General features: G+C 43.1%; 1 protein-coding gene across 1 annotated transcript; it reads left to right on the top strand.

The window, feature by feature from the left end:
- The first annotated feature begins 1,434 nt into the window (after positions 1-1,434).
- Positions 1,435-17,976, top strand: chst1 (carbohydrate (keratan sulfate Gal-6) sulfotransferase 1). Its single transcript, XM_079500715.1, has 6 exons — positions 1,435-1,592; positions 5,033-5,452; positions 5,905-6,118; positions 6,783-7,009; positions 13,975-14,192; positions 17,411-17,976. The coding sequence occupies exons 2-6, from the start codon at positions 5,102-5,104 to the stop codon at positions 17,745-17,747; spliced, it is 1,347 nt and encodes a 448-aa protein (XP_079356841.1). The 5' UTR covers positions 1,435-1,592; positions 5,033-5,101; the 3' UTR covers positions 17,748-17,976.
- Positions 17,977-19,560: the final 1,584 nt, after the last annotated feature.

Here is a 19,560-nt window from a genome sequence, read left to right as displayed (position 1 = left end):
CCAGGAGGAAGTTGTGAATGTTGCTCGGGAAATAGTCTTGTGTAGCCAGACAACTATTCCACAATCTCCGAATGCTATAGAGTCTGGGACTATAGCCCCCATGAGCTGAGTAACGGAAGCTGCCATTTCCGTTCACGAAAATATATATTTTTATTTCCTTTTCTGCTAAGCAACAAGCTATAGCCTTAGATGTTTTCTATTTATATTTGGATAAATATGCGCGACTGTAAAGACGAAACGGAAGTGGCGAGGAGGCTCCACTTCTGCTGTATCCGGATACTCATGAGACCTTTTCCGTTCGTTGGCCCAGACTGTATGATGAAGCGTTTGGAAATGGCGGAGGCAACAGTCTGGTAACGCGAGACTAGGGAAAGGGAAGTCTTGATCTCTCAGCTGGAACTATTACCCCCGCGACAAGATTCTGGATAAGCGGTTGAAAATAGATGGATGTTTGTGGCTCTATAACAGCCGCCGGGCATTTTTTTAAGCATACTAGAGCCTCAGACTTTGAGACACCTCAAGCTTGCGAGACATATAGCCAGCATATTTTGGGGGTCCCCAGCCCAAAATGAACCCGTGCAATATAGCACCATTTGTTTTAGAGTGCACTGACTGTTCTTGCTGCTCTATCAATCATGCACAATTTGTGATGTACATGTTCCTGTTCAAAGTGCTTCAGAGCCTGCATGCGAAAAGGACACTGTGCACATGGGGCCACATTAACCCTGATTATACATATAAAAATGTTCAGTATTGCGGATTATAGAGAAAAGGTTTTCCTCACTCAGCCTTCAATGGCATCCTCCTCCCCTCAGTCACAATGTCCTCACCTCAATTAAGAGGACAGACCATATGAGGACACTTTGAGGTTAAACAAGCACTACAAGCGTACACGGTACACACGCACACACACACACACACACACACACACACACACACACACACACACACACACACACGCCTCCCCTGAGTTATTTCCATGATGGAGGACTGAAAAAGCAAGGCACACATTTGGAGATTAAATGATTTAGCTATACTGTACTCGCCTATAATTTTCCCCAGGGAGGTTAAGGCATACCTGGGGAAATTGAGGTTGGGAGCGGGGTGAAATTGGGGTGGTGGGGGGAGAGAGAGGGGGGGGGGGGGGGGGGTATGAGAGATAGAGGAGGAGAGAGAGAGAGAGAGAGAGAGAGAGAGAGCTTTTCGTATTAGCCCAACACTAGGCTTCCAGCTGAGCTGGGTCTGTTGTTTGTTGCATATTATACACTCCGATCTGACGAGTCAACGTTTGCGATCTGGATGTTCAAATTCAAAATGATTTCCCTGGTCCTTTTGGAGGCAAAACCTAACCTTTTAATGTTCTGATTTCTACCGCGCCGACTGGCTTTCACACATACCGGTGTTGTACGCGTGGTTGTCGCTCGGCAGACAGACAGACAGCGTCCTATGGCTCCAATAATGTTGTCTAGACTGCAAACAGATGAGTCCCGCGGTGACAATAATATCAAGGATTTCTGGAGCATTCATTCATCTCTCGGTCTGTGAGGCAAGCATTATCAGCGCACCTGACCAAGTCGGCATAACATTGTGAGGTAGGTAGGCCTGCTATTGCCGTGTGTTATTGTTTTTAATTGTGGCGCTTATATCGGTAGGTAGGTGAAATCAAGTTCACTTCGCCTTTCACCCTTTAAATGCATTAAAGATGAAAACAATACAAACCAAAAGAATAACCTATAGGTCTTTATATTTATTGGCCATGCATTTTAAGTCGACATACAGTGAGTAGGCTATAGCCTGCTCTCGCATGCATGCAAAATAATTTGTTCCAATGAGATTTTCGGATTGGATTTGGTAAAGAAAGAAATAGCTGTAGCGGTGTAGCCTATAATTTATTTTTATTGCGTAGGCTAGAGGGTGTTCTACAGGCAACATGGGCAATAATGTTGTGTAATATTGTAGAGAATACCGCAGATTTATGTGGTTTTCTCTAATTCAAGTGGTTCCCTGCCTTAATTCGCAGGACCGTTGTTTTTGTTGCACTGCGGAACGACCACACTCGACTGAGTGAGCTCGATATGTCGCCTCCATCCTCCCATGATCCCATCCACATATGCGGCTCCATCCCCCATACTGTAGTGTATAGGCTGCATAGGCTACACGTCTCTCTCTGGCGTTATCACCAATGGATGTGTCTTCAAGCCTACAGGTGCTGCCGTGCAGGCTGGTGGTGACTTCTGATAATAGATGTCACCTAATTAATGCAGGGATGCCACTGACAGGGATACAATAGTGGGTGTGCTATGCTGTCATGAATTGTGGATGCCTATAAAGTTTATATTAGCCCTATAAACATTTTATATTGGGCAATTGTTCTGTCTGTTAGTGTTTAATTAATGTGTGCCAATGTTGAATTCTTGAGATAATATTTTCTATCGGCATAACCTCTCTTTTTATGTTAACAGCCTACTTAGTGGTATATTTTAATGAAGCAGGAGGTGCAAAAAAAAAACTTTATCCATTTGTACTGATTCACTTTCATCTGCATATAAGTATAGATAGGCTATGGCCATCGTCACGATGTGGTACAGTATATGATATGAAATGTATTGTTGAAGTAGGCTAGAACTCATCTATCATGAGACAGCATGATTTATTGTGTAGGCCTATACTTATTCATATACTACTCGGTTCCTTTCTGTTCCATATATATTGACTCATGCAGCTGCTGGTCCCATAATGCAGTGGTTCCCAAACTTTTTCATGTCAAGGACCCCCAAACTGACACTCAGCCCGCAGACCCCCATTCGAAAATATATGCCAAGGAAGACCCATAAGAGAAGATTTTTACAGCTCTGGCAGTGATTTTCACCGATTTTAATTTCAAGGACCCCCAGGTTTGACCTGAATTATAGGCTACGGACCCCCATTTAATGGCATTTCTATCTCTGGGACCCCAATGTATATTGTAAAATCAACTGAGTGTACAAATGGACCCTAACGCCTAACGGGTCCATCTGGTTCCATTTGTACACTCTCAGAGTTACAGACCCATAAGGGTCCATTTGGTTCCTAATTATCATTTAGCTGGGGACCCCCTGGAACTCTCCCCGGACCCCACTTTGGGAACCAGATATAATATAGGCCTATACTGTACATTCACTTATAAACTTCAGTAGCCTATTGTCATGTACGTGATACTGCCCATGTACAGTGTCATCTTGATCACAGAGATGATTGTATCATCACTACCTCCTTTAATTAGATTACCATTACTCTATTACCACATTGAGGGTCTATTAAATTCACAACAGCTCATTCTCATTTAAAACAAATCATTTGACTACTTTATCATGGCTACTTTATGACTGTGTCACTGATGGTGGACTGGCCTGCAGCACAATGACTACCAATTCAGACTCAAAGTTTGTCCTTGTAATTGGCCTTGAACATAATTCTAATCTAGGCAAATACAGCATACATGCCAATATGAACTCCCGTCTCCCGCAGTTTTAACATGACGGTTAGTTTTATAACTATTTTACCCTCTTTTACTCCCTGTGAACCAGCATGCCATGCCCTGGCAAATTAAACAAACACAAACAAACAAATAAATACCGTGCATGACTAAGTCATATTTGGGCATCTGTAGGTGCACATTTTCTTTCTAAATACAATAAACACAAAATGATTGTATATGATCCTGCGGTTAGATTCTTCTTTATCAGTATAAGAACCTGTATGAAGTCATGAATAGTGCAGAAATCACATTTGATCTCTCTCTGCCAGTTACTGCCCTTATGGCCTTATTGTTTGCTATCTTCGTAATGCTATTTTGTAAAGTTATAGAAATAAAGTTTGATGGTCAATCAAACTTCACGTCTATCATTCACTTGTTCTTGTCACTCCTGAGACAACAGAAAGAATTGTGACACTTACCCCGCCTTTTCTTCTTTCTTTTTTTTTGCAGTGAGGTGTTTTTCTCTGTTAGCCCTTATGTACAATTGGCATTTCTTTGGCCTGTATAGATGGGCAATATTCCCAGCACAAGAGACTGAGATCCCTGATCAAATATATAATTAAATCCTTCTTGGCAATAACACACATACTGTAGGCTACTTCTGTGTAATCAATATGACATTGATGAGACACCTCCCTGGTGACATTGTCCATCACATTGCATGTTATCAAATATCAATATTCACGTTTCTTATCAGGAATATGTTTTATCAGCAGTGTTGTTTAACCACTGAGCCTTAATAACCACACACAAGTATTAATTAAAACAAAACAATCCAATCTCCAAGCTTCAACACGTCATAACAATCAGAACCATAATTTATGTCTGAGTTATATTAAAGAACTAAAAGAAATAAAGATCCTGTACCTGCGTAGATCTGCTATTTTTATTGAATGCTTAAAACACCAAAAGGGGTTCCCATCCTAAATGTGTTAAATCAAAACAGCTAACAATATGTTGCATCGCGACACATTGTGAGTTTTTAGATCGGCTATTTTTGAGTGGTGCAACCACTCCTATAGACAGCTATGTGTGTCCCTGGGTCCCTGGCTGGGTCCGAGCACGATAATGCAACCTAACACACACACACACACACACACACACACACACACACACACACACACACACACACACACACACACACACACACACACACACACACACACACACACACTATATATATGATGATTTCGGGTGTGACGTACAGTACAGTGACAGTACAGTACAGTAGCACGCGGTAACTGTCATTTCTCTGTATGGTCTGGATGTTCCGTGGACCCCCGGGGACCCCCACACGGTAACTCTGTCATTTCTCGACCATTTCGGACGCGGGGTGGCTCGCCGGAAACGGGCCGGCACCCTGGGTGCGGAACTTCCGGGGAACCCCTGGGGAACCCCACACGGGGGTTATTTTTGCAGCATGTTTAACAACATTTGTACAGAATTTCAAAGATATGACATGAGTCAATCTCACATGTTAACATTAAGTCCCCATGTATCTCTCCGTCTCTCCAGACCTCCATATTTGCCCTCTTCCTCTTTACAGACAGTCCCGTGGCGTCTAGATGAGGCTGTCCGCTCACCATGCAATGTTCCTGGAAGTCCATGGTGCTATTAGCGCTGGCCTCAATAGCCATCCAGTACACAGCCATTCGTACCTTCTCTGCCAAGCCCTTCAGCTCACTGTGCTCCCGGGGCCCAGGGCGGGATTTGGCCCCTAATGGCCCCGCCGTCAACTGTGGGGTTGGGGCCCTGGGAGGGCCAGGACAAGAGATGCTGGAGGGTTTAGATCCGGGCTGCGAGGAGCCTGTCACACCCTCCTCCTCGTTCTCCACACCACCCTACAATGCAAGCAGAAGGGTGCACGTTCTGATTCTGGCCACTACCAGGAGCGGGTCCTCTTTTGTGGGGCAGCTCTTCAACCAGCACCCTGAGGTGTGATTATTGGTGGCCTGCCTTTCCTTATGAATGTATACAAATTGTATATTAAACAAATGGTCATGCGCGCACGCACGCACGCACGCACGCACGCACGCACGCACGCACGCACGCACGCACGCACGCACGCACGCACGCACGCACGCACACACGCACACACACACACACACACACACACACACACACACACACACACACACACACACACACACAGGCATTGCAATGCTCACACACTGCATACACTGCACACTCGCTGTCTTTTTTTCCATTTTCTGTGGATTTGTTCTTGTTAGTTGTTGCTATAGTTGCTTTGTTCTGTCTTATGTATTGATGCTGCACAGCATTTTGTTCACTTTTCGATATCGCCAAGCACTTTGGTCAGTATAGGCTGTTTTTAAAAGTGCTCCATGAATCAACTCGACTTGATTTGCTCCCTCACTCTGCTTCAGGTCTTCTACCTGTTTGAGCCTCTGTACCATGTCCAGTCAGCCCTGCTCCCTCGCCTGGCCCACAGTCGGAACCCCGCAGAAAGGAGGGTGATGCTGGGAGCGGCCAGGGACTTACTGAGATCGCTCTGCCACTGTCACCTCAACAGCCTGGAGAGTTACATCCGACCGCACCCTGCCAACCACTCCACTGACAAGCTGTTTAGAAGAGGAGCCAGTAAGGAAGATATTTCAGTAGCTTTGTTCTGCTCTTCTCTCCTCCACTTTTTTAATGGCCTAAAATATTGTCTATATACATATATTTATGAATCCACTTGCTGACCGGCTGTTAGTATTGGGCGTTTTTTTTATAGGGGTTTCTTGTGAAACTATCATTAACATCCTATGGCTTGCAAAAATGTCAAACTTTCCTTATGCTTTAACTAGCATGTAACATGTCAAACTAGGGGGTTTTCATGATTCTGAATCCATTCCAAGCATTAGTTTTGCACAAAATACACTCCTTGGGCTAAAAACAGCCATAGCCACTTGCCCCAAATGTGCTGACCTCATCACATTTGTGCTGACCTCATCACATTTGCCATGACGTCTATAGCCGTTTTCAGCCCAAGGAGTGTTTTTTGTGCAAAACTAATACTTGGAATGGATTCAGAATCATGAAAACCCTAGTTTGATATGTCACATGCTACTTAAAGCATAAGGAAAGTTTTACATTTTTGACAATTTTGCCTGCCATAAAAAAAGCCCAATACTAACAGCAAGTGGATTCATGAATGTATGTATATAGACAATATGTTAGGCCAATAAAAAAGACTACATTTCCCACTTTAAACAAAAGAAGCCTGTCGGCTGCCGGACTATAACAACCCTTCCATCCGCAGGCAAGGCTTTGTGCACCCCGCCGGTATGTGAAGCCCCCCTGGGTTCCACGGAGCAGGCCCTTGTGCTGGGGGACGAAGGGGAGTGTGTGAAGCGCTGCGGGCCACTCAATGTGTCGCTGGCCGCCGAGGCGTGCAGAGAGAGACGTCACTTAGCCATCAAGACGGTCCGCATTCCTCATGTCAGCGACCTGAAAGCCCTCGTGGAGGATCCACGACTCAACCTGAAGGTAGACAACCAACCTGTTCCTTTTTACGTCCAATAGAGATAGATGTTCCACAGTAGAGATTTACCAAAACATAGAATCTGATGATCTTATTTAGCGTGTTAGATGAAAAAAAAATCGGCATGTCATTGGAACGGTCATTGGAACGGCATTGACACGAGCATCAGTGATGAATTAAATCTCGTGTTTCTCGTGTTTGGCACACTGGGCTCTAAACACGATATTTCTTGTGAATGGCACAGATTGTGTTAACTCAATTTGGGCGGGGACCCCTTTTGGTGTTAGCATTATGTTATGCTTTAGCTATTGAAAATTAGCAGATCTACAAGCTCATAGCGCGGCACCGAGTGCCGCGCTACGAACTTGTAGGTCTGCTATTTTTTAAAAATCGAAGAACGACTGACATAGAAACATAGCTTTTTCAGAAAACTGTCATTTTCAAACAGACATTTTTAGAATCTGATCTCAGGTCAAAATGGGTTAATCAAGTGAATACAAAATGTAAAAAAAAATACATCCTGTGTATACTCACTACAAGTTTGAAATAAAAATTGGTGACCTTTGTGCAGCATTGCTCCAACTCATTTTAGAAAGCCTGTGTTAAACATGATGATGCAAGCATCTGGTGCTTTCAGTGTCAGGACCTTTAAACTCCAACGTGTTGTGGCATCTCTGAACCATCCCTGTCCACACTATACTGTAGTGTACATCATAGGACTGGAAACAAGTCCCAAGGACTTTTGTGTGTTATCCTTTTAGCCTAAATGTCCGACTGTACCATGTCTACCATTTCTCACTAATAAAGTATTCAATCGATCAATCAAAAATCTTAAAAAAAATAAAAAACAGAAAATAACCGTTTGTTCAACTATGAAAGACAGTGCCATGCATCGCAACGCAAAGCACGGTCAGGACCTGGACGAATTAGTGACGTTTCTATTGGCCCAGAATATCACCTGATTTCAACCAACATAAATTCTGTCCACTAAGACGGATGTCCCTGGATGAATCAGAGAGAGTCCGATTGAGGCCAGATCAACTTCATATCATAACTAGTCAAATCTGGCCCAGAATAAGCTTCATTATTTCAACTCGTGAAGACGTCCTGGAAATGATGTAAAGATCATCCCCATATGCGCTGTGATCTGGCCTAGTCCTGAACGTCACCGGAGTCACCGGAGGACGTCATCATAACGCCATCATGACGCCATTTGGCTTGCTGGGATTAGTTTAGTTGAGAATCAGCGTCATTGTCTTATGAGAAAATATCAATTTGGCTTGAGGCAGACCACAGCAAGAATTTCTGATCTCAGCGTACACTCTCAGAATCAATGGAGACAGCTCGTCCTTCTGGTTTGATATGGCCCACACCGCAGACGAGAAACCATTAGCAACTATTGGGACTGGCTGCTGACCCTTTGCTCTGGTCTGTTGTAGTTAATTGTAAGTCACACAATATGAGAGCTTCAGATAAATCGACCGCGAGAGAGAGAGAGAGAGAGAGAGAGAGAGAGAGAGAGAGAGAGAGAGCGAGAGAGAGAGAGAGAGAGAGAGGGAGAGGGAGAGAGACAGAGAGGGAGAGAGAGGGAGAGAGAGAGAGAGAGAGAGAGAGAGAGAGGGGGAGAGAGAGAGAGCGAGGGAGAGAGACAGAGAGACTAGGGGCTAGGGGCTAGGGGGATACTACGGGGACACAGAAATAAATTAAACTAGCAAAAGACCCCCTCGGCACAGCTAGGTCTCCACCAGGACAATAGCGTTTGTGATGTTTGGAGTAATATATATATATATTTTTTTTTAAATGGTGCCAATAATCTGTCGTCTTGTGGTTGTATAACAGGCCAATAAAAATAAATATATAACACGTAACAGTGTATTTATAATGTTTAGTAGTGTGCATACATAGTTGTACACAGATCGGTGTAGTTCATGTAGTGAAAACATGAACTGGCCTGTTATAGCGCCATCATGAGGCTGATATATGAATATTTTTAAATGGCATTTCTTCCTCAGCCTAGTGGGAATTCTTCAAGATTTGAGGAATTTTCAAAATGGACCAATCCTGCAAACTTTGGCAGGCAATCTTAGCCAATCGGGATGGAATATGGGAAAGCGGACAGATCTGTGTTGATCACATGACTATGGAGATAGTGTATAACATTACGAGTAATGTACAGAAATGTGTTTTGCCAAAATCGGCCTCATAACCGGCAGATGTTAAAAATGCAGGGCAAAAGTATTTCCCTGGCCTCATCTACAAAGTTGTACACAGATCAATGCAATTATAGGTAAGAACATGATGCATTTTTTTACATTTTTAAGTGGCATTTCTTCCTCAGCCTAGTGGGAATGTGTGTGCATAAAAGATATCGTATGGATAAATTGTTTACGAGTAATGTAAAGAAATGTATTTAGCAAAAGTAGGACGTCATGGTGGCGCTATGACGTTGCGCCACGTTGCGTTGTGGAGAAATTGGGGCAAAGGTTCTTCGTTGGCATCCAGGGTGTGCAGTTTGGCATCGACTGGGCCAATGGTGTCGGAGATTAGCTGTACGCAGACGGACGGACACACAGACGGACGGAGTGCAAAACATACTCTCCCCATGCCTTCGGCTGGTGGAGACAAAAAAAACAAAACAGACTTTGATGGTTAGAACCGCTTACTCATCCAATATACGGAAGATGGACCGATCAGGTGATATTTCTATCCATCAAGCTGTTGTATTGATTGGTCTCCGTTTGGCTGTTTGACTGATCTGTGACTCATTCTTTCATCCATCCATTTAACATCTGCTCAATGAGGCTTCGTACACACCTACACAACAAATGTTCGGTCCGTGTGTGATGTCTGATTGCTGTTTGATTGCTGCTCCAATTCATTTTCAATGGGAGTCACATGGTTTGACCAAACATTTTTGTTTGATGAAGGGGGAGCAATCAGCAATCAGCAATCAAACACAAATGTTTGATCAAACCATGTGACTCCCATTGGAAAAGCATTGTGGTGGCCCAAAAAAACGACCAAACATTGCTTGATTGGTGTTTGGTACGTGTGAATGAGGCCTGAGTGAGAGACTGGCTCACTTGTTGACGGATGGCTGGATGGGCCAATCAATGCACTTGATATCGATTGACCACACAGCAACACCAACCACTACACCGGCTCAGACGCAGGTTTGCACACAAATGATACACTTCCCCATCACACACGCACGCAGACTAGAATAGAAGACTCTCTTTAGTCTGTGAAGTTCTAAATTGATACTACAGAGGGTCACGGTTACCAGGCTTAAAATGTGTGTGAATTTTACTCTGGCGGTTGTAGACCTTGAATTTACTTTATTCTTTGGAATTGGACCTTTGGGGATTTCAATCCTTGCACCAAGAGAAGAGACAAAGCAATTGGTGTGGGTGTTGCCTTCTACTTGTACTGAAATTGAAGGGGGAAATGTATTCAGGCAGCCTACACTTTAGCATCAATTGCCACCTTTGTGGAAAACCTGATAGTCAAGTGGTTAGGGCATGTACCACAGAGGCTCTGATGCCTGACTGCAGAGTCCCCGATTTGAGTCCCCCGGACAGTGCAGCAGGACCATCTGCTGCATGCCTCTCTCCACTGACTATGAAATAAAGATGTTTTTTTTTGTTTAAACACCTTGGTTTCACATGCTTCCCCAGTATAATTACTGACTTCAGGTCTTCCTGTGACACAAAATAGAGATTGCTTCTCATCACTGTTGCACTCGACCGGTGCTACGTAGCCAAATGTGCCAGGGACCCCAAAGACAAAGACACGGAGAATCGGAGAATCGGAGACAGGCAAAAAGGAAATGTATTCACTCAACGTTAAAGGACAACTTTAGTTTTTTTTCAACCAAGATTAAGTATATTCTGTGATCTTTTATGGCCAGATGTAATTTCCTGGGGTCTAGTAGGGCTATAGTAAATAATAAAAAAATAAATCACTATAAAATTGTGTAAAAAAAAAATACATATTTAGTCCCATGTTCGAATGCCACCGCCCCTCTGTCAAATAACTAAAATCGCTAAAACGAAAGAAAGCAGCAAATGAAAAAATAATTAACACACATCTTTTACTTTCTCTAATAACCTAAAACATGAACCTTGGTTGGAAAAAAAAGTAACTAAAGTTGTCCTGTTGCTGTTGGGGAGGTGAGGGGAATACTGGAAGTGAGAGGGTTTGGGAAATCCGGGGGAGAGGGTAGAAGCGGTGGAGCTGGGAGACACAGGGACTGCCCTTAAGTCAGACCTCCCGTTAGTCCGACCTGTGCTGTGGGTTACAAATCGCCCGTGCTGCGGGTTACAAATCACCTGTGGCTTCCTGTGAGTTTAGGGTAGGTTAGGGTTTGGGATAGTGTAAGTAATGGTCAAACTAACGGGAGGTCGAACCAATACCATGGTAGACACTGGGTTTGAGGAGGGAGCCTCGAACAAAACAGAGGAACAAGGTTAGCACGGAAAACACAGATCTGCAATCCTGAAAACTCTCTAAAGCACACTAGAGAATATTGTCAATTACACTAACCACAGCAGTTAACATCCAAGCGTCGGAGGCCGGTTCTCAGCAGCTTATATTGGCAGCTTCTGTTGATGGTGATTGTGGAGCAGCTGGGCTGATTGATATCAGCCACACCTGAGCTGGCTGCTGGCTGAGGGAGACGCCCCGGCCCTTGCCCTACATGATGTCGTGCAGGGGAGGGACTAGAAACGCGAGGAACGTGTGCCACAACAATCACATCACTAATATTTAGGGCGCGTTGCACACTGTGCAATGCAAACTAATAGGGGAGTGCGCTCCCGGTGCGCATTTCCGAACGCACCCCTAATCACATTGAGCCTGGTGTCCCTATTTTGGGCAAAAATGTGTCCAAATGCGTCCATACTTGGACACATAGATGCCTTCAATTTATAGTTGTTTTACGTTGTGCGGCAAAACAAATAGTCGATGTGTCGCATTGACGCATTGAGAGCATGTCAATTTCATTGCATGTCGACATCATATGACAAAGGAAAAATCAGGCTTATGTGTTTTTTAGAAAGGCAAACTGCACATTCACATTTTTCCAATTTGTCATAATAGGTTCTTGATGATTATGGGGATTCAAGGGTACAGGATTAAACTGAATTTTGGAGGATGAAGTTCAATGAGTTCAAAGTAATTTAATCTACCCGATGACCTGCATCACCCCTTCATATAATTGGTCCTCACTAATGTTCATGATAAAATACTACAATTGTCTTCTACTCTGTCTGTGTCTCATGGGAGGGCTGTAGGCAGTTCAGAAACCCGTCCACCAGTGACATCATCGTTAGGCAGATTGTTTTCTAAACAAGATTTTAGATTATCGTGAGAACGATGGCTTCCATTATTGCATTGCAACTTTTCAGGAATAGAAAACCTGCAGTTTCTATTAGCTTGGATTCCCAATCCCACTGGTGGACGGGTTTCAGAACTGCCCACACAGCCCTCCTACGAGACACAGACTGAGTAGAACAAAAATGTTGCTATTTTATCATGATCATTAGTGAGGACCAATTTTATGAAGATAGGTTGAAAAGTGGTGGTCCTCCTCATTTTCGATCTTTTTATTTTTGTTTCAAACTGATTTCTGGGAATCGGACCACAGACAGTTAACTAGCCTCGGAAACCCAGACGTTTTATTTCCAGGAAGAAAAACTATTTAACTAAATTGTTTACCTCCACTTAGTAGCAAGGATGCCATTGCATCCCACCTAAGACCGGGGGGGGGGGGGGGTAAAACGTTCTCTGAAAGAATATATATTCACGCCACATTGTCCCGATTTTTCAAAAATAGCAGATCTACAAGCTCGTAGCGTGGCACTCTGTGCCACGCTACGAGCTTGTAGATCTGCTATTTTTCAATAGCTTAAGTATAACATAATGCTTGTGTAGGCCTCACTAGCTGAGGATGCCAGCTATCCCACCAGCTAAACATTTCCCAACAAACTCCACAGAGAAGGTGTTGTCTTTATGAAGTTTACTGGTCAATTTGTGAAACTGTAACAACAAAATACAAACATTTCCAAATGACTGTTACAATACAGAAAGCATGTGACTAACAGAGCAAAGCTAGACACACAAATCACTGTATAGCTGCTTGTAAAACATATTTGTACATGCAAACAACGTGAAACAAAATAACCATCAAATGCCATCATAAAATCTGATTACTAGAGGGGACAAACAGCAGTACACTGGAGCTGAAGACATTTGACTGATTGCAGGCAGCACAGCTGAAATATATATTGTACCGAATTGTAAGCACAAGGCAATCATCAAAATAAGGAACACTGGGGTAGGTGCTGTTTCACAGAATAATTAAACATGACCACTACACTGTGGGGGCAAAACAATGCTTAAAAACACCAAAAGGTGAGGCTACAAAATGAGCAATTTATTAGGAAATGGACGCCCTTCGCACACATCGAGATTTAAAATTACAAAGATGTATCTCTACGGAACCCCCCTGCCCTCTTTCCTTTTCTTTATTTGTTATTGTTGTTGTTATTATTATTATTTTTTCTTTCTCTTTCATGTCTGTTTACATTTCTTCACTTTATTATTATTGTTAGTATTATTTATGATTTTTATTATTTTTCAAATGTGTTACTTTCAATGTTGCTGCTGTCTCCTTGGGGAGACAATTCTGTACTGAGAACTGAATGATGCTATATAATGTATAAAGTGTATGAAGTGTATAAAATGTATTGTCTACCCCGGCAATGACAATAAAAAGAATAAGTTGAAAAAAAAAACACCAAAAGGGGTTCCCATCCTGAATGTGTTAAAAGGGAACATTCCCTGCGTTGACGATGACACGACGCTGACGGGCGCCCGAAGGCTGCAGTGGAGCTTTGGCGTAATTGGGGGTGGGTGCTCCAATGGTTATGATGACGATGATGATGATGGTGGCGGTTGTCATTCACAGGTGGTCCAGCTAGTCCGGGACCCGCGGGGCATATTGGCGTCTCGCATAGAGACATTCAGGGACACCTACAGGCTGTGGCGTCTGTGGAGAGCTACAGGGCGCAGACCCTACAACCTGGACCTGGGCCAGATCAACACGGTCTGTGAGGACTTCCTCAGCTCCGTGTCCGCTGGCCTGGCCAGACCCGCGTGGCTGAGGGGGAGGTACCTGCTGCTCAGGTGAGAAGGGGGCGTCACAGGGGACGGGTATGTTAAGAACATCCTGATGGGATGGCCCAAATAATGAAATATCGGGCCTCTGGTCATCCTAAAAAATCAGACCCATCTGAACTGAGTGGTGCTGTACTGTACTTGTACTGTGTGTGTGTGTGTGTGTGTGTGTGTGTGTGTGTGTGTGTGTGTGTGTGTGTGTGTGTGTGTGTGTGTGTGTGTGTGTGTGTGTGTGTGTGTGTGTGTGGCTGCGCAACAGTGACACTTGGTGGTGAAAAAACGCTATTTCCGTGCTCGGATCCAGCCAGGGACACAGCCAGCCAGGATCACACATTGCTGGGCAATGGAGTGGCCGCACCACTCAAAAATGCAACATTGCTAAACTCTGTTACCCATATGGGTTTTCCAAGCATCATGGCCAATATTATGCATGGGCTGCTGTGTGTGTTGTTTGTACTTGTGTGTCTATATCATCAGTTTTGTTCAAGTTGAGTTCAATCAGTAAAGACACCAAAAGTCAATGTACAGTATAGGAGATGTTTATAATCCTAATATTAACATATTATTATATCTGGCATTAATAGAGCACCGAAGTCTGACTGTCACTTTCAGTAGAGGGCGCCAATACACAGGTTCATGTATTTTTTTGAGTGGTGTAAACCACTCCTACAACTGGCTTTGTTAGTGCAGAAAAAATGAGCATGGTTGCTATGTTCACCCTGTTCACCCGGGTGTGATTTCATTACGTCAGACATGATTTCATTACGTCAGACAGGCTATATTACACCACTCAGTTCACACGTGTGTGATTTTTTTAGTTGCATTGAGATCCCCATAGGGCGATTTTAGGTCGCTTCATATAAGAACTGTGTTTGAAAAATAAACCGACCACCCCGGCCTTTCTGTCAGGGGAGTGGCTGTGCGTCGTTAATGATGTCCATTCATATTTGATACAGCCAGTTTCTGGAGAAAATGGAATTAATGTGGCCGCAAAAGCCTTGAAACTACATATGAAGGCAATGTCGCTGCTAATATACGTCACGCCCAGCTGTCAACACATTGCGTTCCTGAGATTCCTCGTTGACGTAAGCTCAGCTGGTGGTGACTCGACTCGTACTAACCACGAGACATTAAATATCAAAAAAATAAAAATAAACGTAATTAACATTCAGTTTCTGTTGTGCGACGGGCAGATGCAGCCACCCGCCTATACCGGAAATGTAGTCTCTGGGTTGTTTCGCTCGTTTCTAACGCTTTTTTTGTTACTCTTTGGGTATATTTGTACATTTCCACCTTCAGTCGATGCTTCATATCCATATGAGTGAAAAGGCCGGGGTGATCGGTTTATTTTTCAAACACAGCGATCTAAAATCTCCCTATGGAGATTACAATGCAAATAAAAAGTAGACGAACCTGTGGATTGACGCCCTCTACTGACAGTGACGTCAGGACTTTGGTGCTCTATGCGGTAGCTCAGGACAGTTTATACGAATATACGTCATCCATCCTGTACATGACATTTTATTTCCAGAGAATATACCCCCTACCCCCGACACTGGTGACAGTGGAGGAGGGATAGAGGGGTGAAGCAGCATTGACTGAAAGGACAGCAAGGGGCGTGTCGCATGTGTGACTTAAATACCCTTCAGCCTGTGCGAACATTAGCTGACAGGAAAATTCATTTAATTAATTGGATAATAAATAAGAAGTGGCGGCCGAGTAAAGGACGTCTGTCCCTCTCTTTCCTGGCCACTGCTCCAATCGTCCTCCTTCTCCCTTCTGGCTCCCCAAGCGGTGTAGAAGGACACCCTCCTCCCCCTCAGTCACGACTGCAGACTCACTCCCCATTTTCCGCCGCAGTCTGAAATCTCACCTCTTCAGACTCTACCACACCACCAACACTCCTCATTCCTTGTATTGCCTTCTTTGTTGCCTATTTGTTTTTGGATAGATGCTAGTTATGCTATGCAGCTATACATTATGTATGTTGGTTGTTCACATGTTGACTACAAATGTTAAGAATGTTGTTTATTGTTGGGCTGTATGTAGTCAAATGCTATTATTTATTTTTTTTAAAGATTATTTTTTGGCTTTTCTGCCTTTATTGATAGTTTCAAGTGAAGATAGACAGGAAAGAGGGAGAGAGAGAAGGGGAGAGACATGCAGCAAAGGTCGTCATGAACGGGACTCGAACACACAACACTCTGTCAGGCCAGAGCCTATTTGTCGCTCTCGGCCAGCGGGCGCAGATGCTATTATTATTTTTAATATTGCTATTATTATCTTTTTTTCAAATTCCTTCATTATGACAGTTGAGAGGGACATGAAATGCAGTGAAAGAGTATAGGGAATGACATACACAGTAAATGGTCAAACCAGCCGGGAATCAAACCAGGGACTTAAGCTGATATCAGCATTTTGTGCATATTGCGTCCTAACCGAATTAGAATCAGAATCAGAAGCCTTTATTGCCATGACATGTAAACATGTTAGGTTTGGTGGACAGCAGAGTGTAGTTACAACATTAGGACAAGTGCAAAACAGGACAAGACAACATGAATGAATAATGAATAAATATAAAGTGCAGAGAGTTCAAAGTGTTCAGGTCAGTTCAGAGCACAAGTCAAGTCCATCTTACTCTGAGTGGGGATGGAGGGAGGCTAGAAGGGGGTCAGCTGCATTGAGGAGCCCGATAGCCGTGGGGAAAAAGCTGTTTGAGTGTTGGGTCTGCAGTCTTTAGGGAATGCAACTTCCTGCCTAAGGTAAGTGGGGCAAAAAGACTGTAACCACTTGGCTATCGGGACCAAACAGAAATATATATAAGGGTGTCACAATATAATGGCCCACGATCTATTGCAGTATACTGTATAGAGGGTATGCGCATGCATAAAGTGAATGGCAGATCGAGTGGCAAAGTGAGTGACAAAGTGAGTTTAATGTTGATTAAGTCATTTAATGCAATCAAATATGACTTTTCTGTTTGGATGTACGGTCTGTCAAGTCCAGAAAGTAGTTTTTGCCACTCAGTAGGCATTTCCACATAACTTCCTGGTATGATGATGATGTCACGCGCATACCCTCTATTGCAATATTTTAATAATATAATAAAGATAATATATTTTCTCAAATTTTCTTTCTTTTCTTTTTTTTCTTTCTTTTTTTGGTGAAAGTTACAGGAGTTCGAAATGTGAGCTTGTTTCTCCTCTCGTCCTGTCTTCATTCCTCAGATATGAGGACTTGGCCAAGTCTCCTCTCCAGAGGACCAGGGAGTTGTTTGACTTCTTAGGTCTTTCCGTTGAACATGGCGTGGTGGAGTGGATCCTCAACAACACCCGGGGCAGCAGTGACCTGTCCAACCGGCAGAAGTATGGCACGGTTCGGGATTCAGCAGCCAACGCAGAGAGCTGGAGGCAGAAGCTATCCTTTGACATTGTGCTCTACACACAAACAGTTTGCCAGCCCCTTCTGGACCTACTGGGTTACAAGACCATCTCTCATCCTGGGGAACTGAGGAACCTGTCATACTCCCTGGTTGAAGACAGGACGTTTGTGCCATTTTTGTAGCCATTGAGGACATTTTTGTTTTGGGAAACCAGCAGCCAGCCACTCCTCTATCGATCTATTTATAAATGATTTGACTGACTAATTAATCAGCCTGATTGAAACCTCCCCAGCTCTGTTATGGAGAACTGGATGTTTCTGTTGTTTTTTAGACTGACTGACTGACTGACTCAGTGGTTCCCAAATGTTTTAGCTCAAGACCCAAAAAATAAATTAGACGTTTGCCCGGCCAGGACCCAAACTAGTGAAAATAGCAGATTTACAAGCTCACAGCGCGTCGCTTCGCACCACGATGTGAGCTTGTAGATCGGATATTTTCACTACTTCTGAAACATTTGTTTTCTAATTTATGGAATTTCTTTATTGATTTCTTGATTTCTTCATGAAATTACTGAAAGAAATCATTGCATTTTGGTTTTAATTCATGAACTTTTTTTTTAATAATAATTAAAAACTAAATCTAGGAAACTAAAGCAAAAATAAAGGGACCCATAAAAAATTGTCCGCAATCCACAAATGGGTCCCGACTCCCGACCCAGTGACTCACTAACTTATCCATTGATTGCGCCAGGAAACCACTCCAGGTCTGTTGGAAGAGCTGCAGAGGAGCAGCTGTGTCCATCCATCTTCAAGTTGATCAAAACCAGGCAGTCCAGAATGTGTTAGTATTACCAGGGGAGGTCTGATTATTGTCACGTTTTCCCAAGCACTTTACCATTATATTTGACCTTGAATGCCAGTGACATTAGGTTGATTATAAGCAGTTTAGTATTTCAGTTTTTTGCTATTGTTGATTCTTTTACTGATTCTTTTGCAGGCATTCAATATAAGGTGGTGAAATGTAATTCCAATTTTAAGCTATCACAATTATGTTATATAATATTTAAGTTTTCGTTTTCAAAACTGATATCTGATAGCAGAAGCAGTATTGTTTAATTGCTTGTCAAAAATAACACATAGGCTATACAAGCTAACAACGCATACATTTTACTATGGAGTATAAATCCATAGTTGTCAAGTCACTATTTACAGCTGCTGACAGCCATATTTGAATCTCTTGGCCCCTCTAGTAATATTACACTTTGGATCAATCACCGTACTATTTCCACCGTCATGAGAAAATTATCATTTCTTATGCAGGCAACAAATTATATTTACCCGGAAGACACCTAGGTGAAACTTATGTATCTTGAGAATGCTACACTCTTGACTGGACTAAGCATCTTAATTTGATGTCTGTGGAACAAGAAGGCTGACCTTACTAATAGAGAGAAACTTCCTTGAATGTACATATCATAGTGCCGGCACTATAAAAATGTTGATTTTCTGGACAGGGGTGCTTGCTAAAAGACAGATCAAGAAGATAGTAAAAAGGATCCTATGTCATGGGATTGATTGACTGATTGATTGATTTGCTTATTGACAATGTTACAGAAAATACATACATTTATACACCATTGAGGATAAAATGCAATAAAGATGACAGCTTGTTGTCACTTGTCAGGGGAGTATTCTGCGGAGTGTCTCTTATCCCATGACATGGGATCCCGTTTACTACTGTGGTTTGACTCCGCTCCGACAGTCACGAAGCTACAAAAAGTTAACCCTAAGCTAGCTCTGGTCCATAGCTCTAATGCCTTCATTAGAGCTATGGAACTGTTCTCTTCCTACGCTCGCATAAATGCAGACCAGCCTCTCATCTGTAGCGTAAATATAAAAAACATTTACCTACTCACCAATACAAAGGCGGTTTTTAATTAGAAAGCCTACATTCCTTAGTGGACGCACTCTGAGACCCCCACCACATATATGAAAT

This window comes from Electrona antarctica, assembly GCF_951216825.1.
Source record: "Electrona antarctica genome assembly, chromosome: 5".
Classification (NCBI taxonomy): Eukaryota; Metazoa; Chordata; class Actinopteri; order Myctophiformes; family Myctophidae; genus Electrona; species Electrona antarctica.
This window is presented reverse-complemented; position numbering and strand designations above follow the sequence as displayed.

Bases quoted from the DNA above. Each gene is read 5' to 3' on its own strand.
- chst1 (XM_079500715.1), top strand. From the start codon at position 5,102: ATGCAATGTTCCTGGAAGTCCATGGTGCTATTAGCGCTGGCCTCAATA. The intron at 5,453-5,904 runs GTGTGATTATTG...ACTCTGCTTCAG, and splicing joins TCTTCAACCAGCACCCTGAG to GTCTTCTACCTGTTTGAGCC. The intron at 6,119-6,782 runs GTAAGGAAGATA...TTCCATCCGCAG, and splicing joins GCTGTTTAGAAGAGGAGCCA to GCAAGGCTTTGTGCACCCCG.